The 25435-nt window shown below is 44.3% G+C and overlaps 1 protein-coding gene across 1 annotated transcript; it reads left to right on the top strand.

The window, feature by feature from the left end:
- The first annotated feature begins 1573 nt into the window (after nt 1-1573).
- Nucleotides 1574-25401, top strand: LOC309356204 (ectonucleotide pyrophosphatase/phosphodiesterase family member 7-like). Its single transcript, XM_081887447.1, has 5 exons — nt 1574-1836; nt 6341-6486; nt 13709-14335; nt 19561-19892; nt 24354-25401. The coding sequence occupies exons 1-5, from the start codon at nt 1581-1583 to the stop codon at nt 24412-24414; spliced, it is 1422 nt and encodes a 473-aa protein (XP_081743573.1). The 5' UTR covers nt 1574-1580; the 3' UTR covers nt 24415-25401.
- The last annotated feature ends 34 nt before the right edge of the window (nt 25402-25435 follow it).

The following is a 25435-nucleotide window of genomic DNA, read 5'->3' as shown; positions in this document are numbered from 1 at the left end:
TGCTAAAGTGGCTAACCTATCAATTCAACTGTCCATATTGTCTTCTCCAAAAAATATCTCCTGCCCAACCCATGGTTCTTCATCTTCAGAGCTGGATTCTTGGCACACTTGTTCTTCTCTCTCTCTCTCTCTCTCTTTCTTTCCTCTTGTTCTTTCTCTGTTAAAACTTTAGGCTTCAGAGGAAATAAGGAAGCATTAAGCCCCTGTTCAGCATCACTAATTCCATCAAAGATTTCTCATTATTCATTGTTGGCAGTTTAATTTTCTTCACTCTCCTTCCCTAGAACAAGTGATTGCCTGAATTACTGACCTTCCCATCTTCCAAACGTGGGAGACTCTCCCCTGCTCCCCTGGAAGGCCCATTTGGCATGCAACTGGTGTAGCCCGTCAATGATGGGCTGTGGTGGCTGGCTAAGGCATCAGGAATCAGAGATGAAAGCCTGGGGGGTCAGAGTTCTAGAATCTAGAGAGATCTGGAGAGCTAAGTGAGGTCATGGCAATAAGAGTGTGCATTCTCAAAAGGCCAAGCTTAATTTTGGATAACTGAAAATCAGCTGCAAATCTAATTTTTCCCAAATGGTTTATGCCAATCTTCAATAACCTGCTGCCTTCTAGATGCTGTGCACACCATACATTTGAAGCCAATGGGTTCCCCTAAAAATCCTGGAAGCTTCAGTCTGTATAAGGTACTAAACTATACTCCCCGGGATTCTTTGGAGGAAGGCATGGGCTTTAAATGCACTTAATATACATGTAGGTAGCCGTGTCGGTCTGACGCAGTCGAAATAAATTAAAAAATTAAAAAATTGTCCAGTAGCACATTAGAGACCAACTAAGTTTGTTCTGGGTATAAGCTTTCGTGTGCATGCACACTTCTTCAGATACACTGAAGGGCGAGCTTCCCTGGGGAGAGCATTGCACGAAATAAAGCTTTTTAAATATGCTGCCCAATTAATCAGGTCACCCAGCCTTCACCAATGTGGTGGCCTCCAGAAGCTGTTGGGCAACACTTAAGAACATCAGAAGAGCCTGCTGGATCAGACCAGTGACCCATCTTGCCCAACAATGCTCCACCCCAGATGCCTGTGGGACACTGGCAAGCAGGACCCGGGTACAAGAGTACTCTCCCCCACTGTGATTTCTCGCAACTGGTATTCAGAAGCATTACTGCCTCTGACTATGCAGGCAAATAATGGCTGGTATCAATATAGCCTTCTCCTCCATTAATTTGTCCAGTCCTCTTCTAAAGCCATCTAAGCTGGTGGCCCTCACTATCTCCTCTGTCATCAGCCACACCCAGCATGGCCAATGGTCAAGAATCCATCCTTACTAGGAGCTTGCTAGTATCTTTTCAGATTTCAAAAGATACTTTTTTATCTCGTTTGCGTTTGGCGTGGTTTTCATTTCATAGAAACTGGTGATAGTAAGAAGATGAGCATGCAGCTATGAATAGTCTTATCTGTGCTGAACTTTACTCTGATCAGCTCTAGATATATGTAAATAGGTATGTATTTTTAAACCATGCTAGAAAAGAGGATGGTAAGATAGAGAACTTTCTTTCGACTGCTGGACATCTCAAGATGAAGATCACAAACTTCCTTGCACTGGTGTTTGCCCTCTTGACAGCCACTGCTTGTTACCCTGTTACACAGAGCAAGGTGAAAGCAAATGCCCATAAACTCCTCTTGATCTCCTTTGATGGATTCCGGTGGAATTATGACCAGGATGTCGACACTCCAAACATGGACCACTTGGTCAAAGAAGGGGTGAAAGCGGAATATGTAACTCCCCCCTTTGTGACCATGACTTCACCATCCCACTTTACAACCATCTCAGGTAAGCCCATTCCATATTCCCCAGCTATCTGGTGTTCATCCTTAGTAAAAAAATGTCTATTCCATTTTTATATTATTTTATTTATGTAGCGATGGCAACCAACTTGGATGGCTTTCAAAAAGGGTCTGACAAAAAGCTATCAGTTGCTACTAACCACAATGGCTATGTTCTTTATCCGCTGTCGGAAGCTGTTGCACTCATATCTTGCTTGTATGCTTCCCATAGCTTCACATCTGGGTGCTTCACATCTGGGTGACCACTGTGAGAACAGGGTGCTGGACTAGAAGAGCCATTAGGCTCTTCTTGTGTTTTTAACTGAGTCTGTGTCAGAGACTGGGCAGAGGAGAAATGGTGGAGACCACCTCCCCAGCCTGACCCTTCCAGAGAAGAAGACAGTTCAGAATTACAACAGGGGTTTGAGAGAGGTCACAGCTCAGAGGCAGATGAGGGGAAAAGCTGGGAAATAATGGGAGAGGAAAAGGAACCACCAGGAGGGCAACAGCTGATGGACACAGCATTTTCAGAACGCATTCCAGACATCCCTAGAAACCGGCAAGCCTTGAAAGTAGTAGAGCAAAGGGCTCAGAAGCAAACTGTCCTTAACGCCACCCCTAGAAGAGATGATGAATGTGGAATTGGGAGGAAAAGGGGGTGGAGAGTCACTCAGGACAATGCCATTATTCCAAGAGGCGGCATTCCCAAGCCTCTGTCTGTGAATATTGAATAAAAGCAGATGGTAAGGACTTTTCCTTGTCTCGTCCATTCCTGGCAACCTGCCGCGGGGGGTGGTTACTCCACCACCTGACAGTATGCCTCTGAATGCCAATTGCTGGGAATTGCAAGTTGAGGAATTCCATTTGCTGGAAACTGGCAAGCGAGAGGCATTATCAGAGTTCAAGGGCACATTCCGGCCAGGCAAAAACACTCAAGGAGGGGGCAAAGCAGGGCTGCTGAGGGGTGTGGCCTGGGGGAAAAGGTGTGGTTGAGAAAGGGTGTAAGTTCAAAGGGATAGAGAGGTCTGGAGAGTTACACTTGGCTCCCAGGCTCAAGTTCCCCAACCCTGACATAGCTGCTAAAATAGCATTGTTCTTGCATTTATAGCTCACCTTTCCTCAAAGGAGCTCAAGGTGGTATAAATTGTTCCCTCCCACATATAAATCTATATCAACTGCTGTGGTGCCACACAGGCAATTGCTATGGGGTTCAGGAAGAACTCCACCTTCTGGAAATGTTCGTCCAGGAAGAACTGAACCACCATATAATCAATGCTAGACAAGTGGTCCAAAAGGATAACAGAATCTAGATTCAGGTAGGTAGCCGTGTTGGTCTGATGCAGTCGAAATAAATAAAAAATTGTTCAGTAGCACCTTAGAGACCAACTAAGTTTGTTCTGGGTATAAGCTTTTGTGTGCATGCACACTTCTTCAGAAAGCGTAAGTGTGCATGCTCACAAAAGCTTATACCCAGAACAAACTTAGTTGGTCTCTAAGGTTCTACTGGACAATTTTTTTTTACTAGTAGATCTGTTCACATAGCTTCACCATTCCAATGAACCAATAATGAACCAAATTCACCAATAAAACAAGAAGGGAGGGGGATAACGCTTCTGGTATATGACTCCTGTGACTGCCTCCTGTGACTGCCTCCAAGGAAAGAATAATCTGTAAGGGGGGTGTGTAAGTGTGCATGTTAATCAAAGCCCTTATCAGATACCAAGAGATAAACCTTACATAACTCATGATAAAATCTTATCTTCAAGTTCAGGGACCAATTAAGCAACTACCTTGTAATGAACCTTCTGCTCTTTGCAAAAAGGGGAAAAAAATGTTAAGAAAAGGGGCATCTCTTACAAAGGGGGATGGTGCAGTCGTTGCAGAGGCCCCCAATTCAACTTTGTTTTGGCTTCGGCTTTCAATGACCTTGCTGCAGTCGAACGCCTTACAGAATTATCAATGGGGAAATTGTATAGTCTTTCGGAAAAATCCTTTGGGAAAGAAGTTTAAGTTGTCATCTTGTTTAATTAGTGTTTATATTACGTTATTGTTAGATGTTCCATCACAGTAGTCAGCCACCTTATAAGGTCCATTTCCAGGACGGGAAGGTGGGTGCTTTGATTAATTAATTAATCAATCATTGCCAACAAATAGCTTTGAAAGCTGAGGAAAATTGATAATTCTTATTGCAAATAGATATGCTGGAAGTCAATCCTAATTAACTGAAAGCATTCAAGGCTAAAAACTTTATGTGTGGGGTGGGGAGCAGTCAATGGAGCCCATAAGGCATTGCCTCTGTGCCTACAAAGCTCAGAACCCTACCCAGACGCATGACTGTGTGTGGATTTTAACCCTGGTCTCCTGGGACCTTGTACAGCACCCTAACCACTACACCACACTGCCACTGTTCTGGCTCTTGATTCAAACCTGGCAAACATTCGCCTCTACTGCCTGTGCCGTTTGGCTGGCCAACGGCCCAATATCATGGGATGTCTATTTCCGGCTTCAATATTTGTTGCTTAGAACTTTATTCTCCAAGACCAAAGCTGTTGTTTTCTCTCTTCCCTGCCAGATCCTGTGACTCATTCTCTGGGTAGATCATTATTTATAGTACAGCTGAATACTATAAGCTTTGGCCTTTTGCTAAGAAGTCTATCGCTCAGCAGTTAATTTAGCAGAGGCAGTGCCCTGTGCCCACAATGAATCTGAACTCTCACTTCCCTCTGCTGATTTCTGCCAAGGCTGGTCCCAGGCTTCTCTCCCCACCACCACCACTTTCTTCATGCTCCTCTCTCTTAGTTTTTAGCCTTTTCTGTTATTTCAGACAGAGCCTCTCTCACCCTGTTCAAAGCCCAAATCAAGGGTGCCTACTTACTCATCTCCCAAAAATAAAGAGTGCATCGCTAGGGATAGAGAGTGGCATATAGAGTTGAGTATGCTAATCTGTGAGAGAAGAGGAGCCCCGCTGGATCAGACCAAAGGCCCACCTAGTCCAGCATCCTCTTCTCACAGTGGCCAATCAGATTCCTCCAGGAAGCCCACAGGCAGTAGCCCTCCCCTTGCTGCTACTTGTAAGAACACAATAAGAGTCCTACTAGATCTGGCCAATGGCCCATCAAGGCCACCATCCTGTTCTCACAGTGGCCACCCAGATGTCCCCGTGAGAAACCCAGAAGCAGGACCCAAGCACAAGAGCAACTCTCCCCTCCTGTGGCTACCAGCAACTGGTCTTCAGAAGCATTGCTGCTTCCAACCATGGAAGCAGAACATAGCCTTAGTGGCTTGTAGCCATTGATAGCTTCTCCTCCATGAATTTGTCTGATTCTCTTTTAAAGCCATCCAAATTGGTGACCATAATGACACAGAAATTACACACACACACATCTCCTGGTCTCTATCCTTATAGTTCTTTATTATTAAACAAGGCATGGTCCTGAAAGTCCTACCAGCAGGGGGACTGTCCTCTGAGGTACCTTCCAATAGAGGACTACCATCTATAAAGTAGATCACATGACCACCCAGGTCTGAAATCAAGGCAGGAGCTGTGGTTCCAGGGAGAGTATCTTTGGAAGTTGCCTTTCTCCATGAAGAGGACAGCCCAGGAAGTCATGGCTGAAAGCACCCATCCTATGCTCATAAAAGAAGTCCAGTGTGACCAAGTGATGGCCAACCTGCCTTATACATGTGTGCTGATATTTCCAGGAAACATCCATGATTATGATAAGGAAGACTGATTACACAGGGATAACAGAAGAGCACAGGAAGCTGCCTTATACCAAGTCAGGCCATTGGTCCCTCTAGCTCAGTATTGTCTACACAGACTGGCAGCAGCTCTCCAGGGTTTCAAGCAGGAGTCTTCCCTTGTCATATCTGGAGAGGCTGGAAACTGAACCTGGGACTTTCTGTCTGCAAGGCAGATGTTCCACCCTTGAGGTTTAAAACTCAGAAACAGAAAGGTTTCTCATATATATATATAATGCTATGTTCAGCACAGCTCTAAAAATCTGTAATGCAATTACATGTTTATATGGTCTCATTATTTACTGGGAATTAATTAAAACAGACAGGCAGATATGCTTATATGCTTACAAGCCATCCAACAGGTTTTAATTAATATTCCTCATTAAAAAGAACTTCCTGTAAAGTAAATACATTACTCAAATAATGATTTAATTAGTATCTGAATGTGATTGGTTAAAAAAGATTATCTTTGCCAGAAATTCATTCTAGGATGCAATATAGTGTGCGCTAATAAAGTGCAGAAATGGTGAAATGCTCAGAGCCTGAAGTCTCTCTCACTGGCTCAGTATCAAAAATTGTTCTGTATTCAAGATGGCAGCAGAACAGATAGGTCTAGAAAACACAAGTAAGTGAGTCGAGTATCATACTACTGCAGAAGTGGGGGACATACTATCAGGAGCCCCGGTCACCTATGGGGCAGTGAGTCCACAGTCACAACAGAACACCCACCTTTCTTACCCCGTTTCATCCTTTTTCTTTTCCAAACCTAGGCCGCTGGATCGAAGACCACGGTGTCATCCACAATATGATGTTCAACACGGAGACTCTGAGAAAGTATGGCCACAAAGAAACACAGAACAAGACCGAATGGTGGGACAATGGAGTTCTGCCACTGTGGATCACAGCTCAAAACCAGGTACTGGATCCAGAGCAAGGATTATATTGCTATAATGAATTGTCCGAGGGCATCCTTGAGTTTCTCCGGATCAAGGGTTGCATTTTCATGGGGAAGGCTATTAGTAGCAACTAGCTATGCTCTGCCTCCACCATCAGAGGCATTAATGCTTCTCAATATGAGCTGCTGGAAACCACAGGAGGAGAGAGGGCTCTTGTGCTCAGGTCCTGCTTGAGGGTATCTCACAGGCACCTGACTGTTTGAACAAGAATTTAGACCAGATAGACTTTTGACCTGATCCAGCAGGATCATCATAAGTTCATGTGATGAACAAGTGGATGTAGACTGAAGGATGATCAAGGTTAAATCAGCAAAGCCGTTTACTCTGATGGATGGTCAGGGGCGATCAAAGGGTAACCAGCACCCAGTGCAGGGTGTTGGGGGCGGGGCAAACCGCCTGGCAGCTCATGCGCATGCGCCATACATACAGCACCATACATATGCATGCGCCGTACGTAGCAGCACTGTGCATGCGCTGCCAGGCGGTTTGCTGACAGCGCCACAGTGGGATCCTCTGCTCGTGGTGGCAGTGGAGGGGTTCTCCGCTTGCAGCTGCAGCAGTGGCGAAGGGATCTTCTGCACATGGCTGCGGTGGCACAATGGCGGTGGCTCGCGTTGCCACTCCCAGGACAGCTGGGCAAGTCTCCCACAGGGTGCCTTCTTGTCACCCCCTCAGAGATAGCACACGGGGCAGACCGCCCCCTTCCTCCACCTCTGTGGATGGTGTTCACACCTTTCTATACAGAAAAACCCAGGGATCTGCAAACACCACGACTGAATCAGCATCATTGTGGCGTGTCTTTGTTTTTTAATTAAAAACTCTTGTGTTCCTTATCCTATAAGAAGAACCCGTACATACAGATGGCTTGAAAGAATCTTTATGTGGATGTATGGTCAGAGGCAGTAACACTTCTGAATACCTGTTGCTGGAAATCACAGGAGGGGAGAGTGATCGTGTGCTCAGGCATTAGGGTGGCAACTGTGAGAACAGGATCCTGAGCTAGGCAGGCCCCTGGCCAGATCCAGCATGTTATTTTCTTATGATTTCTCTCCCATCTCTACTCTCAGATTTTTGGCCAATTTCTTGCCTCTGACACAGCTGAGCTTCATATTTCCTTTATTACTTATCACCTGAATCCCTCCTCTTCTTCACTGCTGAGCTTGTCAACACTTGTACAGAAAGCACACTTAATTCTGGGCAAATCCAGCTTTCCAGAACCATCTCTCAAAAGATTGTCATTACTTCTTAATCACATGAACAATGACTAGGCAATGCCCATTTTAGGAATCCCAAGCGGTTACAGCCTCCTGATAGCTGAAGATCAGCAAAGCGATTCACCTTATGTGGCATCACCTACATCATTTTCAGAGAAATGTTGACTCCGCATGCGATTTGGACAAAACTGGGTTTATTAATCATCAAGATACCAGTCCCTCCCACTCTGCTCCAATTTGGGCGTGTTTCTTTGGAGATAAATGTGTTAACCTCTGGCCAAGTCTAACGGTTTTTCTTTGACAGAATCCATGTTGCCAGGATTCCATGGGAAACACTGGAAAAGAAATAGGCTGGTGTAGACTCATGTAATGAAGGGCTAAGTTAAGCCAAAGAGGGTGGTCCATTAGGGTAAATGTGCCCTCAGCCAGTCCCCACCTTCCTACTTCTTTCTTAACTTACAACTAGTCATGTAGTGGCCAAATCAGAAGTGCAGGGTTCCTTCATGATCATCACAGTCACACCAAAGGCAGCCTCTTCCACTGTCAAATAGCATTTGCCATTAGGATGCTATTTTGCGGTTTGCCTCAGGTGCCGAAATGTACTGGGCCCTGATAGCTGTGGAGATCTGATTCACCACTCTGAGAACAAGATGCAGAACTAGATGGGTTACTGGCCTGATCCAGGCAGGTAGTTCTTTTGTTCCTAAACCTACACAGAGTGTCAAGAGCCCAGGTTTGGTTGCCAGAATTTCCTGACCACATACTATTTACCTCTTGATCAACTGGTTGGTTGGTTGATAAGTTCAGAGAGAGACAATGAAATGGCTGAACATCCCTTAGTCCATTGAAAGCCCATGTACTGATTGCTTTGGAAAAGACAAAATGTGTCTTGAATTCAAGGCAAAGGAATGTGGTCTCAGCAAACGTCACTCTAGCAACTCAGAGATTAAACATAATACATCTAATTTCATTCTTCTTCTTTTTTGAAAATGCATTGATATATGAGAGCCTTGAAGTATTTCTCTAAAGATGTGTTACGCTGTTTAGCAGAAGACTAAATAGAATGTCAAGAGAAACAGTGACCTTGTAAATCTCCAACCAAACAATATAACTCCCTTTCTTTTCTTTTTCTGTATTTCCACTACTTCAACTCTTTCTCTTAGCGAAGGAAAATGTAGCTACAGTTTCTTTGCCCTCGCATGGGGGGTGCGGGTGTGGGGAAGAGTGATGCTAATTCGAATGACACATGGAACAGGAATTTTAAAGAGCTTGTGCAGCTAAAGGTTAAATCTAGCTTATGTCAAATTGAAAGCAGCCTTCAAAGTGAAAAGCAGGAGAAACCAAAATTACAAAGCACTTTAGTTTAAGCAAAGGGTACGATCAGGAAAGGGGGTGGGTGGAAACAGCCCCGCAAACCTGCCAGCTGCCTGAATTCACAACTTTGAGGAATAATAAGAATGTCTGTGACGCTCTGCAATAAAAGAAAGCAGCAATATTAACAGAAAATAACATTCCCAGTAAAACTGGTAATAATCGCAAATTTTATAGCTGCTAGTAAAGTTGATTATGTTAATAAAATGGGGAGGCAAGAACAGTAAATACCCTCTTGTTTCTACATAATTATATTTTTATTGAGCTTTATTAAATTGTTTTGTTGGAAATAAGAACAGGAGGAATTCCCCTGCCAGGTTTTGACTCAATGTGAATTCAGCTACTTGGGTTAAAAAGATCTGGAGCCAGACGTCAAAGCTCTCCAAGGTACAATTCTGGGGATAAAGAGGGGGAGGAAGACAGCATAGTCACTGCCCTCCATCGGGCCTGTTTATGCATATAAGTTGGAGGGAGATGAGCCTCAGACTCCAGGCTTCTCTGGTTCACAAGCAGAATTCTTCCTAGGAGATGGTCCCTCACCAGCCACACCTTTTTCCCCATGTCAAACCCCTCACCAACCCTGATTCACACCCTCTTGATAGTTTTTGGCAGGCTGGAAAACATCATTGAACTCTGGTGATGCTTCTGGCTTGTCTACATGGAGGACAGAGATATATGAGTAAATAAACATTTGTTGCTCCACCCACTTTTCCATGTGGCCCCCAAAAGCTTCCCTAAATGGGAATGTGGCCCTCTAGCAGAAAAGGGTGCCCCGTCTTAATATAGATGTATGTACACCCCAGTGCCTGAAATTCATAAGTCATTTTATGCAGTGATAGTTGGGATCAAGGGGTAAACTGTTCTCAGGACTCCGCCAGTTCTGGTAGGGCATTGGTAGCAAGTTTGCAGATAAAACTCCTTGTGCATGGAAATTTAGCACATCAGCCTAACCTTCACTTTGCCATGTTTTAATTTATACGGGGAAAGTATAGATTGTAAGCTCTTTGGGGAATGGGATCTGTCCATTCCCACCCCCACCCCACCCCGGTCCTGTAACTCTGTAATGTTCAATGTGATCCCACAACACCCAGAGGGACAACCTTGAATGCTATGGCACTTACTTCTGAGTAGAAATGTATAGGGTTGCATTTTGAGATGACAATCCTGTTCGCATTCAGCTGTAATTAGCCTCCATTGGAACAGTGGGACTTACAGTGGTATCTCGGGTTAAGTGCTTAATTCGTTCCGGAGGTCCATACTTAACCTGAAACTGTTCTTAATCTGAAGCACCATGTTAGCTAATGAAACCTCCTGCTGCTGCTGCGCCACCGGAACACGATTTCTGTTCTCATCCTCAAGCAAAGTTCTTAAGCTGAGGCACTATTTCTGGGTTAGCGGAATCTGTAACCTGAAGCGTATGTAACCTGAAGTGTATGTAACCCAGGGTACCACTGTACTTGTGAGTAAACATACTCAGGATTGCACTGTGAAACTACGAAAATATGGAACTGGTATCCCAAAGTGTGCCAAATATCACAATGGAGATTCTGATGTTATAAGCTGGGACTCTGTCCTTAGTACAATCATACCTCGGGTTACAGACGCTTCAGGTTGCGTGTTTTCAGGTTGTGCACCGCGCTGAACCCGGAAGTACTGGAACGGGTTACTTCTGGATTCCGACGCTCGCGCATGCGCAAACACACTAAATTGTGTCATGCGCAGAAGCGCCAAATCGTGACCCACAGATGCGGCGCTGCGGGTTGCAAACGCTGTAGGTTGCGAACGTGCCTCCCACACGTATCACGTTCGTGACCCAAGCGTCCACTGTACCTGGACAGTATTATGAACTCAGATTGATCTTTTCATTCCTTGGCAGGATTTGCCTGTTTTTGTGAAGTTGGGTTTTAAATCAGCTTTGACCTTTTCTCAGCCCCAAAATGGCATATTAAATGTCAGTAAGAACATTATGATAAGCATAATAATGATAATAATAATAATCTGGCTGGTGCTACTCTGAAATTAATTGAATTAATAAAATTACTCTGTATAATTTATGGCAGAGGTTACCTCAGATTTGACAGGCATTTCATATGTGGAGGAAATTTCTACCTTATGGCGTAATCCTATACGTGTTTATTTTTTTTAATATAACTTTTATTGTTTTCAGTAATAAAACAGAAACATAAAATATGACAACATTATGATAGCCATTCAAAAGCATTTGATCTACCGAGCTTGTGACTTCCCTCCCTCTCTTCAACTGGTTTCCAATTTCCTAAAAAATTGTATACGCATTTCTGCTGTCAGTTTCTGTTTTTCAATACATATCAAATCCTTCTATTATCCATGTTCAGATACTATTTTTATATTGTGTAACAGGATTTATGTCAATCCTGCTATGTCTTCACATTTTTGCAATGGTCTCTCAAGTACTCAATAAATTTACTCCAATCTCTGGAATTTCTCGCCGCCTTGGTTCCGGATCCTCACAGTCAGTTTGGCTAGTTCCGCATAGTCCATCATCTTCATCTGCCACTCCTCAATCGTTGGCAATTCTTGTGATTTCCACCTTTGGGCTAACAAAATTCTTGCTGCAGTGGTGGCATATATAAATAGTCTTTGGTCTACTTTTGCAATCTCTTCTCCCATCAACCCAAGCAAAAACGCTTCCGATTTTTTTGGGAATGTATATTTTAACATCTTTTTTAGTTCATTATAGACCATTTCCCAAAAAGTTTTCACCTTATCATAAGTCCACCACATATGGTAAAAGTCTCCATCCTTTTCATTGCATTTCCAACATAATTTATTTTTCATCCTATACATTTTGGCCAGTCAAATACCACCTATACATCATTTTCATTACATTTTCTTTCAATGTAGCATACATGCTGTAAATTTTAAATTCTGATTCCATAATTTTGACCAAGATTCATACTGGATATTATGCCCAAAGTCTATAGCCCATTTCGTCATTACTTCTTTCACCTTTTCGTCTTTAGTATGCCATTTTAACAAAAAGTTGTACATCTTTGACAACAGTTTAACTTTACCTTCCAGCAGTTCGGTTTGAAATTTAGATTTCTTACTTTCAAATCCGCAATTTCTTTTGTCAGCACTAAATATATCATTTACTTGGTAACATTGCAGCCAACCAGTAAACATTTCTCCTATCTGTTCATATGGTTTGAGTTTCCATCCTTTCTCTCTTTCTATCAACATTTCACCATAAGTGGCCCATTTCTCTTCCATATTTAATTTTTTAACAGTCAGTGCTTCTACTGAAGATAGCCACCATGGTGTTTTCCATTCTAACAGATTTTTATATCTATCCCACACATCATAAATTGATTTTCTTATCATGTGGTTTAGAAATCCTTTATGGACTTTTACTTTATCGTACTACAAATACAAATGCCACCCAAATCTGTTATCATAACCTTCTAAATCCAATAAATCTGTATTTTTCAATGTTATCCACTCTTTCAACCAACACAAGCAGGACACCTCATAGTAGAGCTTCAAATCTGGCAAGGAGTTTCTTTTTTGTCTATTAATAATTTAAACTTTATCCTTGGTTTTTTCCCTTGCCAGATGAATCTTGATAGAATCTTTTGCCAATCCTTAAATTGCCCTGTTCCTTTAATTATTGGAATCATTTGGAAAAGAAATAACATCTTGGGTAGAACATTCATCTTTATAGCGGATATTCTGCCCCACAATGACATATTTAATCTTTTCCATATTTCTAAATCACTTTTAATTTCTCTCCATGTTGAAACATAATTGTCATTAAACAAATTAATATTCTGGGGCGTTAGCCAAATTCCTAAAAATTTAGCTTTTTTGACCGCCGTAATTCCAAATTCCTGTTGCATCTCTTCTAATTTTCCTTTATTCATATTTTTCATCAACATTTTTGTCTTTCCTTTATTCAACTTAAAACCTGCCAACTGCCCAAATTCTTCATTTTTTCCCAGTGCTTCCCTTACACTGGTTTGTGGCTCTTCTAATGTTAGGACCAAATCATCTGCAAAGGCTTTTAGCTTATACTTCTTTACACCAATTCTTATACCTTTCAAGGTTGTAGATTCCCACAGGTTTTTTGTCAAGCCCTCCAGGACAGTAATGAATAAGAGTGGCAACAACAGACATCCCTGTCTTGTTCCTTTAAATCCTATACGTGTTTAAGCATTGAGCTCAATGAGGCCTACGCAAATGTCCATCATTGTCCTAACCACAAGAGTCCAATTTTAAAAAACAAAAAGTGGAATTGTTACACCAGAGCACTTTAATTCACTATAATTGTGTGAATCTAAATTTACAGTATTGCAGCTGAATCCCTTCCACAAAACACTGATAGTCTGGAGGTGGCATTTGCACTAACAAACTGGGGTAGATGTTCAATAAACAGAGTGTCTGGAAGCAGCTTCAGAGTGTGTTGAAGTATGTTTGCATTCAGGTTGCAACAATGAAGAGAGATGCTAGGTGTAACTGACCCTTTGGCTTGATTTTTATTGTCCTTCACACAGTTAAGAATATTCCCTGAACTCCCCATTTTTTAATTTAAAAAAAACCCTCATTTTTTCTCCACTAGGGTAAGAAAACAGCTTCATTTCACTATCCCGGTGGAGGTGCCAATTACAGTGGCCAGGGAGTCCAAAGGACTTTGGTTGAGTCCTTTACTCACCCCGACAGCAACGAGACAGAGTGGAGGGAAAACATTGATATCGTCATGAAATGGTTCACCGAGGAAGATTTTGATTTTGTCACACTTTATTATGGGGAACCTGACAAGGTGGGGCACATGGTTGGCCCAGAGACTGAAGACAGGAAAACGATCATCCGACAAATTGACCGGACCATCGGTTACCTCCTTGAAGCGATTGAAAAACACGGCTTGAAGGAGACCCTCAATGTCATCATCACGTCTGATCATGGAATGACCACGGTCAAAAAGAAACCGGAAGTTACTGAGATCATGCTGAGCAACTACATTAAATTCAGCGACCTGGTGAAATTTGACATTGTAGACTATGGTGGCTTTGGCATGATCCTCCCAAAACCAGGTAAAGAAGAGGAAATCTATCAGGCATTGAAAAATGCCCACCCTCATCTCAAAGTGTATAAAAAGGGAGAGTTTCCTGAGCATTTCCATTACGCTCAACATGAACGGGTTCTGCCAATCCTGGTTTATGGAGATTCGGGTTACAGTGTGAATGGGGTAAGTTCATTATGAAATCATGGCTTCTGCATACCAGTTGCTGGGGGTCCCAACAGAGGAGAGGTGCTATTGCACTCAGGTCCTGGCTATGCCTTCCCACTGGGGCATCCAGATGTCCACTCTGAGAACAGGATGCTGAACTAGATAGGCCCCTGGTCTGATCCAACTGGAGTATCCTTATGTGGTTTCCACACCATGCAATAATACTTGGATCTTTTCAAGGTAAAATGCCATATTAACACATGCACATGCTGGGCGGCTCACAACAGAATATTAAAAATACAATAAAACATCAAACATTAAAAACTTCTCTAAACAGGGCTGCCTTCAGATGTCTTCTAAAAGTCAGATAGTTGTTTATTTCCTTGGCATCTGATGACAGGGCATTCCACAGGGTGGGCGCCACTACCAAGAAGGCCCTCTGCCTGGTTCCCTGTAACCTCACATCTCACAGTGAGGGAACCACCAGAAGGCTCTCAGCACTGGACCTCAGTGTCCAGGCTGAACAATGGGGGTGGAGATGCTCCTTCAGGTATACTAGGCTGAGGCCATTTTAGGGCTTTAAAGGTCAGCACCAACACTTTGAATTGTGCTCGGAAACGTACTGGGAGCCAATGTAGGTCTTTCAGGAACTGTGTTATATGGTCTCAGCGGCCACTCCCAGTCACCAGTCTAGCTGCCGCATTCTGGATTAGTTGTAGTTTCCGGGTCACCTTCAAAAGTAGCCCCACATAGAGTGCATTGCAGTAGTCCAAGAGAGAGATAACTAGACCATGCACCACTCTAGTGAGACAGTCTGTGGGTAGGTAGGGTCTCAGCCTGCGTACCAGATGGAGCTGGTAGACAGCTGCCCTGGACACAGAATTGACCTGTACCTCCATGGACAGCTGTGAGTCCAAAATGACTCCCAGGCTTCGCACCTGCTCCTTCAGGGGCACAGTTGCCCCATTCAGGACCAGGGAGTCCCTCACACCTGCCCACCCCGTCCCCCAAAAAGAGTACTTTTGTCTTGTCAGGATTCAACCTCAATCTGTTAGCCACCATCCATCCTGCAATTGCCATAATTCAGGGGAAGGGAACCTGTGGTCCTCCAAGTGTTGTGGAACTAATTGTTTTTATATATGAACTTGGTTTGTTGTATGTTTTTGTTCCCGATGTTTTATTGTTCTATCCCTCTAAGATGTTTCATAGGAAATGATTCATAAATGAAAGGGAATGAGGAAATAAACGGCAGCACCCACCATACCTGGCCCATGCAGGCAGCCCAAAGTAATCCTGGATAGAAGCTTTACATGTTGAGGTGCACTGTTAGACATGTCAGGAGGCAGAGATTTCCGTCTCGTCTTGTGTTCATTGCACTCAGCACTTTTAACCTTCTGCAGCACTTTGGCTTCCACTAAAACCTACATCCCACTATTCACTGTGGCCAAAACTATTTCAATTTCAGTGGAAGGGAAACATCAGATGCAACATAAAGAAATAATATATTATTTAACATAAAGACTATGGACTAAAAGAAAAAAACAATACTGAACACTGCTCATATTTGACTGTGTGATTTCCATTCCTGAATATGCAAATCGTAGCCAATTTATGCTCCCATTTCAATTTCTGATGGAATTCTCCCTATGCAAAATACGCACTCCACTGGCTGTGATCTTAAATGTTTGTTATTCAGAATAGTGGTTAAAATTCAAAACATCGTAAAGACTAGTACAATTTTCGTGGGGAAATGACAGTAAGTGCACAGCATGGCTTTTTACTCTCACTTTCGCCTTGGGATCTTTTCCTTCTGATTGCGCCCCCATGTGGCAAACTCTCAGGCATGCTACAACCTGGAGAGACAAGAAATTCCAAAGATCTGCAAAGTGGAATACATGGCAAAGCTCACCACCTGGGCGTGCATCCTATAGAAATGTTTCCATTACAAAATGGTGTGCTCCACTGAGCTTGTTGTATCCAAAATGAAAATGTGCATAGAACCTAAAAACATATTCAGAAAAAGTACCATATTTTTCGCTCTATAAGACGCACTTTCCCCCTCCTAAAAATTAAGGGGAAATGTGTGTGCGTCTTATGGAGCGAATGCAGACGGGAGGCTCTGCTCAGCACTCCTTTAAAAAGCCGCGTGGAGCATGTGTGCAGCTCTTCAGGGCTTTTCTCCGAGGAGGGAGAAGGGCTGCCCTTCTCCCTCCTCAGGGAAAAGCCCCCAAGAGCCGCACCCACACTCCGCGCGCTCTTTAAAGGGAGCGCGGCTCTTGGGGGAGCCTTAGTCGCGCGCAGCCTGTCCTGGGCAGGGAATGAAGGGGAGGGGAGCCCCTTGCCCGGGAGAGGCTGTGTCCCATAAGCCAGGACAGTCAGCGGGATCGCTGTGCTGTGATCCTGCTGGCTGTCCTGGCTTCTGGCGCAGCCTCTTCCGGGCAAGGAGAGCCTTCATCCCCTTGCCCGGGAGAGGCTGCGTGCGGCTATCCCATAAGCCAGGACAACAAGCGGGATCGCTGAGCAGCGATCCCTCTTGCTGTCCTGGCTTCTGGGATTCAGAATATATTTTTTTCTTGTTTTCCTCTTCCAAAAACTAGGTGCACCTTATGGTCTGGTGCATCTTATAGAGTGAAAAACACGGTGCATAGTATGACCCTCCTTGTATGGAAGGGGTGAGAAGGGGGAATGGATGCACCTCTGTTTTAAAAGCTCCCCGCTAGCATGTCAAGGAAGTGACCAGCCTATAGCAGAGGAGGAGATGGGACTCCAGGGTCTCTCCTCCCTCAGCTGTCACCTGGCAGGAGACCCTGCATGAGCCTGCAGCAGACTGAGGAAGGGAAAGGAAGCAAGTCCATTCCCCACTCAGCAGAGAGCTCATCAATGTTTGCTTTCTCCTCTCCTTGCATGCCCCAATCCACCCACATTCTGGTTAGTCCTTACAAGAACCCTGTAACTAAGAATTAGTGCCTGAGTTTGCTTTTTCCTCCTCTCTCCCCATCCCTTTGCCTCTTATGTTGCACCTTTCAGAGTGCAAGTCATTATTTATATTTGTAAGCTGCTTGGAGGCAGAAATGCTTCTGAATCCCAGTTGCTGGAATCCATAAGAGGAGAGGCTGCTTTTGAGCTCTGGTCCTGCTTGTCCTCAATGGGGCATCTGAGTGGTCACTGCGAGAACAAGATTCTGGGCTAGACGGACCATTGGCCTGATCCAGCAAGCTCTAATTGTGCTCTGCAGGCCTTTTTTTCTCAGCTGAAGAGCACAGTGAAAATAGTATCAATAAAGATAAAGAACCATTTCCCCAAACAAGCTAGTTTTCAGTCATACAGTTGCCGGCCTGCGTTCTCAAGCAGTGCAATCTGCAGTTCCACAAGCTATTTCTAAACATGTAGACTGATCTTCAGACCAAGTTAACACATTTCATGCATCCTGAAGCATGAAAGACCTCTTCACACATCATACTTTTTTTTAGGTGTACGTCTGAAGTTTTCAAAGCATAAGGCTAGAATTGTAAACCACGGATGTGAACTTGGTGCCCAGTTTCGAGTGGAGCAATAGTGACATATAGTGGCTGATGCACCAAGTCCTAAGGCCTCCAACATTTGGAAGGCAGTGATGAGAACTGAGAGGTTATGAGAGGTCATGCTTTGTATGAATCATTTTGACATTGCACAGCTATCTACTTGTCTGTCTGTGTGTCTATCATCTATCTATCTATCTATCTATCATCTATCTATCTATCTATCATCTATCTATCTATCTAACTATGTATCATCTATCTATCTATCATCTATCTATCATCTATCTATCATCTATCTATCATCTATCTATCATCTATCTATCATCTATCTATCATCTATCTATCTATCTATCATCTATCATCTATCTATCTATCATCTATCTATCATCTATTATCTATCTATCATCTATCATCTATCTATCATCTATCTATCATCTATCATCTATCTATCTATCTATCTATCTATATATCTATCTATCTCTATCATCTATCTAGCTATCATCTATCTATTCTTTGCACACAACATTTCCTCGAGTGACATGTTTGCAGAGGGTTACACATGGCATGCTCATGGCGCATTTTTAGATCTAGATTTAATATTAATACATTTTTCCTGTTAAAATATTCCAAGGGCTTACAATGAAAACCAGTAAAAATACAGTATAAAACACTCAACGTGCATATTTTCAATACAGGTTAAGTACTTAATTTGTTCTGGAGGTCTGTACTTAACCTGAAACTGTTCTTAACCTGAAGCACCACTTTAGCTAATGAGGCCTCCTGCTGTTGCCGCGCCGCCGGAGCACAATTTCTGTTCTCATCCTGAAGCAAAGTTCTTAACCTGAAGCAATATTTCTGGATTAGTGGAGTCTGTAACCTGAAGCGTATGTAACCTGAAGCGTATCTAACCCGAGGTACCACTGTACTGTATTACAATCATAGGCCCCTGCTGCTGCTGCTGCTGCTATTGCTATTGCTATTGTACAGTTTCTGGGGCTGTTTTGCAGATCCCCAAAGAATCCATCCAAAGGGTAACCTTCCTTTTGGCAGCTACCTTGGATAGTTCTGTGCTTAAAACAACCCACCCTGTGTACTCCCCCACAAACTGTTCATCTAGTCAGCAGAGCAGGAGGCTCTTAATCTTAGGGTTGTGGGTTCAAGCCCCACGTTGGGCATAAGATTCCTGCACTGCACGAGGTTGGGCTAGATTGACCCTTATGATGATCCCTTCCAACTCTATGATTCTATGGTTCTGTTAATGAGAACGGGGGGGGGGGGGGTGTTATACTAGTCCTGCAGCTGATCTAGTTTATTTCTCTCCCTTTGAAATCAATGGGAAGAAAAAAGTGTCCCCCCAAAACAAAATTAGAGAAAGGGTCTGGGAGAACTGAAAGAAAAATGTCTCCTCCACCACCAGCACCTTCTGCTCAAACACAGCAGGGCATAGGAAAAGGCAGATTGTCCACCTCCAATTCCCACACCCACTTTATGATTGCTGTGTAGTATCCCCCCCCCCAAAAAAAAAAAACACACACACATCTATGCTGCTACCCATCGCTACAGCTTGTGGTTACAAATCCCATAATTTTATTCTGTGTTGCTTAGCTATGCACCCAGATGGAATCGTTAAGGAAGCACTTTCCTCCAGAAACCTAAGAGCACTTCAGGCATGCAATAAATATAAGTGCACAAACCATTGGAAATGTGCTTATGTTCTCTTTTCAGAGGTTCATCCTCTACGTCAACAAAGGTGACCATGGATTTGACAACGAAGACATGGATATGAAGACCATCTTCAGAGCTTTTGGTCCAGATTTCAAGAAGGGCTATTTGGCACAACCCTTTGACACCATCCACATTTACCCATTGATGTGCGAGCTCCTGGGAGTCCACCCCGAACCCAACAATGGCTCTTTGGCATTCACTCGCAACATGCTCCATTCAGCACCATCCAGGAACATCCTTATTCCCATCCTTGTAGGAGGCATCCTGGGAGTCCTGCTTCTTCTGATACCCATCTCCATAGTGTCCTACAAGGCTTGTCAACGTCAGAAGAGGTAAGCCGTGTTTCCTTCTTTGTTCCCTAGTTCTGGAATGGCATGTTTTGGAAGGAGGAAGCAGAGGTAAAGAAGGCCAGTGTTGGCACCTGGCACCCTCAGGCAGCTGACAGGATCCATTGCTACACAGGAACACAGGAAAATAACTTATTTGGAGTCAGACCATGGGGTCCACTATTGTCCACAATGACTGACAGCAGCTCTTTGGGAGTTCAGGCAAGGGACATTCTCAGCTCTGTCTGGAGATGCCAGGGATTGAACCTGGGACCTTCTGCATGCAAAACAGATGATCTACCACTGAGCTATGGCCATCTGCCCTTGGGGAAGAGCCACAGTTCAGTGGTATAGCATCTGCTTTGCATGAAGGAAGTCCCCAGCATCTCCCAGTTGGGGAGGTAAAGACTCCCCTACTTGAAATCCAGGAGAACCTTTGCCAGGCAAAGGTGCCAAGGTAAGAATCACATAAATTGCCCTGCCCACTTTTGGCTCTGGCCCCACCCACCACTGAGGCAATGTGTCCCTCAGGCTGAAAAAGGGTCTTTCCACTCATAATGTACTACATAAGGCAAAGGACAGGAGTGTTCTTATTCCTGAGAGACAGATCAGCAAATGCCAGCTAGCAAGCCATTCACTGCAAATCCTGTTTTATTCACTCCTCTAAGAAATAAATATAAAAATCTGCATCTTCACAAATCACATCCGCACTCTGAAACCACAATAAAACACCAGCATGCTCTTTTCCCGGTCATAATTTTGTCATGTTTCACTAACACATTGATTATTCGGCAATGAAATATCAATGCAAGCCTTATTACACCCTATGAAAACATCCTAGTAAACAACATGTATCTGTATAAAACTTTCACGTGGATTCAATCAGCCGGCAATTATGAGGGCCATTTATTTCATTTATTTATTTATTTATTTTTGCTTGCGACACTATAAAACATCTCTCATGCAATGTTCATTTCGCCTTCTAAATTGCTGGGCCCGTAAAGAGACATCTGCACTGCAAACTATGGCTCAGTAAAACCCGCATTCATAGAGAATGCAGTGAAAAACGCAGGAAGTTTCTCCTTTGCCTGCTTCATTACCCTACCCCGCTCCCGCTTGCACAGATGCAGCACAGAAACACAATACAAAAGATCAGAGAGGCCTAACTGCAGGCGTAGGGATCCTTCTTCAGGCCGAGGGGGGCCACATTACCTTTTAGGTAACCTTCTCGGGGCCAGACACCAGTGATGGGCAGGAGCAGAGGCAAAAGTGAGTGCCAAAGATAGGGTTCTTAGAGGATAAGTGGTTGTAGTGGTTAAGAGCGGGAGACTCGTAATCTGGTGAACCAGGTTTGATTCCCCGCTCCTCCACATGCAGCTGCTGGGTGACCTTGGGCCTCTCAGCCTCACTCGCCTCACAGAGTGTTTGTTGTGGGGGAGGAAGGGAAAGGAGATTGTTAGCCGCTTTGAGACTCCTTAGGATAGTGATAAAGTGGGATATGAAATCCAAACTCCTCCTACTCCTCTTCTTCTTCTTCCGAGGACAGCTATGCTCTGCCTCCATGATCAGAGCCAACACATCTAAGTACAACTTGCAGAAAACCGCAGGATGGGAAAGGGCTCTTGTGCTTGGATACTGCTTCAAGATTTCCCACCAGTATCTGCCTGGCCACTGTAAGAACAGGATGCTGGACTAGATGGGCCACTGGTCTGATCCAAAGGCTCCTTTTATGTTCCTAGGCTATTTTCTACACACATCCATCCAGAAAAGCACTGCACTGAGCTAGATTGACCAGTGGTCTGATTCAGCGTAAGGCAGCTGCCTATGTTCCAGGCACCAATCAAACCAAGACCCACTGGGCTTTAGCGAGAGCCTCGTGGTAGCCTTGTGTGCCTTCAGACCATACTGAGAGCTTTGCCTGCTGGACAGCTACATCCCAATCCATACATTCATCTTGAGATGTGCAGATGAGTGGGAGCCAGTGTGGCACAACAGAGCCACCCTGCCAGCTCTGGCATCACTGCAGCTTGTTGTTGTTGTTTAGTCGTTTAGTCGTGTCCGACTGTTCGTGACCCCATGGACCAGAGCACGCCAGGCACTTCTGTCTCCCACTGCCTCCCGCAGTTTAGTCAAACTCATGTTGGTAGCTTCGAGAACGCTATCTAACCATCTCATCCTCTGCCGTCCCCTTCTCCTTGTGCCCTCCATCTTTCCCAACATCAGGGTCTTTTCCAGGGAGTCTTCTCTTCTCGTGAGGTGGCCAAAGTATTGGAGCCTCAGCTTCACGATCTGTCCTTCCAGTGAGCACTCAGGGCTGATTTCCTTAAGAAAGAATAGGTTTGATCTTCTTGCAGTCCATGAGACTCTCAAGAGTCTCCTCCAGCACCATAATTTAAAAGCATCAATTCTTCGGTGATCAGCCTTCTTTATGGCCCAGCTCTCACTTCCATACATCACTACTGGGAAAACCATAGCTTTGACTATACGGACCTTTGTTAGCAAGGTGATGTCTCTACTTTTTAAGATGCTGTCTAGGTTTGTCATTGTCACTGCAGCATATTTGGATGCAATAAGGTGGCAGCAGGGTTAGGACTCTATGGAGGCACCATCAGATTGGCACCCGCAATGCCTCCATGCAGCCCATACCTCCTTGCATAGGAGCCAACTCCTAGGCGCCAAGGGGTCTTTGGGCCCCCCAATAAAATATTTGAGGGGGACTGGGCCCCCAAAAGTTGATGGGCATTGCCATTCAAATGGTGTGCATGCACCGTGTCATGTGATCGATTATGGGGGGTAGGGCTTACCTGGGCCCCCCATATATTTTATTCAAGTTGGCACCCCTGCCTCTTTGCCAGCCAGGAATTTATTATTAATTATACACCACCTTCCCCTCCCCAATGGCAAGGAGTTCAAGGTGGTGTACATGGTTCTCCCCTCCCCATTTTAACCTCACAACAACCCTGTGAGGTAAGCTAGGCAGAGAGACAGTGACTGGCCCAAGATCACCCAGTAAGCTTCATAGCTGAGTAGGGATTTGAACCCAAGTCTCCCCGGTCATGGTTCAACAAGAAACATAGGAACAGCCTTTGGATATTGAGAAAGAAACACTTGTGGTCAGCCCTGAACAAGTCCACATTAACAGGCATGCGTTTTAGCTGGAATACTTCCTGCATTCCTGGGTGTGCCAGGATCCGATCAAGACTACAGCTAGTTGCCATCTCATTAAATAATGATATCCCACTACTCCCTAACTTGAAATATATCTCCAGTTGTGGGTTCTTTTCTTTTTCTTTCTCTCCCTTTGCATAGAAACCATTTCCAATCCCTAATTAACAATAGCATAGCAGATGTTTTATTAAGCATATCATCTATCTCTGGATAAAAAGCATCTAGAAACGACTTCGGCAATCTGTTAGAAGCCAGAACGCTCTACGTAAACAGCGGCAAAACGCGTCCATTCAAAACGCATTTTCAAAGATTGCACATATGTTTTTTTGCTGGTTTTGTGGGCTGTGAAATGGGAAAGCAATCAGCTTTTTGTGAACAGCTTTGCCAGAGCAGAGGAATATAAAGTCTCTTTTTAAAAAAACAAAAAACCAATTTTGTCAATTGTTATGCTTCTAGCTCAGGTATAAAAATCTATTACCTAGTACTGTTGCTCATTACCCCAATATCCAAGCAGCGAGAGATTCTGGGGGGTCCCAGAACGTACCCAGGGTTCGATTTCCTTAGGATGACGGTCAATAGAGACTGCAATGTCTTTGGGATATATGCCTTTATGTACACCTATAAACAACCTGAACATAGGATGGAGAGGCTCACAGCATTAACACTGCAACATCTTGCTTCCCCATGAGGTTTCCAGAGAAAGTGTGCTCTGCAGCATGCCACTGATGCCATAATAGCACATGAATTGATACAAAGCCATCCATACTTCATTCTGCTTTATTAGTTGCTCTGTGCTGCTTCCGCAATGTCAGCTCATTATGATCATTGTCCGACAAAAGCTGGACTAAACAACAACAACCAGAACATTTGATGTATAAAAGGCTGTGGGATTTCAGCAGGAAGGTAAGGGGCATTGATTGGAAACCAAGCAGTATGTCTGCCCCAAAACTTTTGCAGGTGCAAACAGTATTAAAAGCAGGATGCCTATAACTAACCCGATACCATGAGCACAAATAATCATGAATGCACAATAAAAAGAGATGTCTGGATGGGGCTCCCAACCTGCAGCACTCGCAGTTCTGTCTTTGCTGTGCCCCTAGAGGAATCTTACCTGCTCTGAGCTGTTAAGAGGTTCTGCGTCACCTTAAAATGACAGTTCTCAAATTTAGAAACCCTGCTGTGTGCAATGAAACACTCCCCTCCAAAGGCAAGTTAATTTTAAATTCTATTTGAATACCAAAAACGCTCTCCAGATCATATCTGATTTTCTCTCTCTCCAAACGCTCCCATCCATTACAGGAAGAAAGATGAGCATCCCGAAGAAATGAAAAAGACAGCGCCGCCGTCAACTGGCTTATGACGACTCACTTTCATGTTCAAAGAAGGCACTCTTGGAATGACGTTGTCCAAGGCTTAGGTTGCACAACCTGCAGAATGAGATGCTCATGAGGTGTTGAAAGAGTCCTCTGAGACGATGGATGGACTGTACCATGTCAAACCACAGCAGGGCAGCAGAGGCTGGTTCATTAGGGAGAATGGGGCACTGCCCCACCCTCACTTTCCATCAGCCCCCACCTGCCCTCCCTTCTTACTTACAGCCAGTTCAGGGGGGGCTGGTGACCCTGGCTGTCATCTCCATCGTCCTTAGCCTCAGTGGTGCCCTTGTAGACTTAGTTGGGGGGGTGGGGAGGATGGGCACAAAACAAGCATTAGTTGACTCTGCCTATCATTGGCTATGGCACCAGGTGATCTGGCAAGATGGGCAGGGTGGCAGGAAACACCCATTTGCCTTTGGGGGGGGGGGGACTGCAACATCAATTCTCCCAGAGAAGCAGCCTGATTCCACACGCTTGACCAAAAACAGGAGCAGTAGAACCGCCATCTCAGTAACTCAGTGCTCCAAAGTGATATTCTTTTGCTACAGACTTGACCTCATACCCAATAACATTTTGCTGCTGAAAAAGTAGGAGTGCACTTAAAAACACCCCCAAAGTTATCTGCACAAGCTCCAGGGGTGTCGTTAGGGGCTGGTCCAGAAATCTTTGGCACTGGCCCCCAGAACCTCTTGCCTCCCCTCCCCGCCCCCCTTTTTGGTAGCCATACATTTTTTGCTTACTGAGCAGTTGGGTAAAGTGAGATCTCAGCCACTGGGGAAGGGCTTTGGCGCAGTGGGAGAGCACCTGCTTTGCCTTGGTTCAATCCAAGACCAAAATTTGTGTTTCTATATAAAGGGCTGATTTAACAAGGGAACATAGGGAGGTGTCATTTGCACCCACATTGTTATATTAACATTTAAGTGCACCCTACAATACGGGATGTCTTGCTGCCTCTTGGAATAAAACAGATATGCAAATCAGTATGCAGTGCTTTTTTTTTCTTTA

Source organism: Podarcis melisellensis (genome assembly GCF_964234715.1).
Source record: "Podarcis melisellensis genome assembly, chromosome: 14".
NCBI classification, from domain to species: Eukaryota; Metazoa; Chordata; class Lepidosauria; order Squamata; family Lacertidae; genus Podarcis; species Podarcis melisellensis.
Note: the sequence above shows the minus strand (reverse complement) of the source record. Positions and strands in the feature narration are given on the sequence as shown.

Bases quoted from the DNA above. Each gene is read 5' to 3' on its own strand.
- LOC309356204 (XM_081887447.1), top strand. From the start codon at position 1,581: ATGAAGATCACAAACTTCCTTGCACTGGTGTTTGCCCTCTTGACAGCC. The intron at 14,336-19,560 runs GTAAGTTCATTA...TTCTCTTTTCAG, and splicing joins CGGGTTACAGTGTGAATGGG to AGGTTCATCCTCTACGTCAA. The intron at 19,893-24,353 runs GTAAGCCGTGTT...CATCCATTACAG, and splicing joins GCTTGTCAACGTCAGAAGAG to GAAGAAAGATGAGCATCCCG.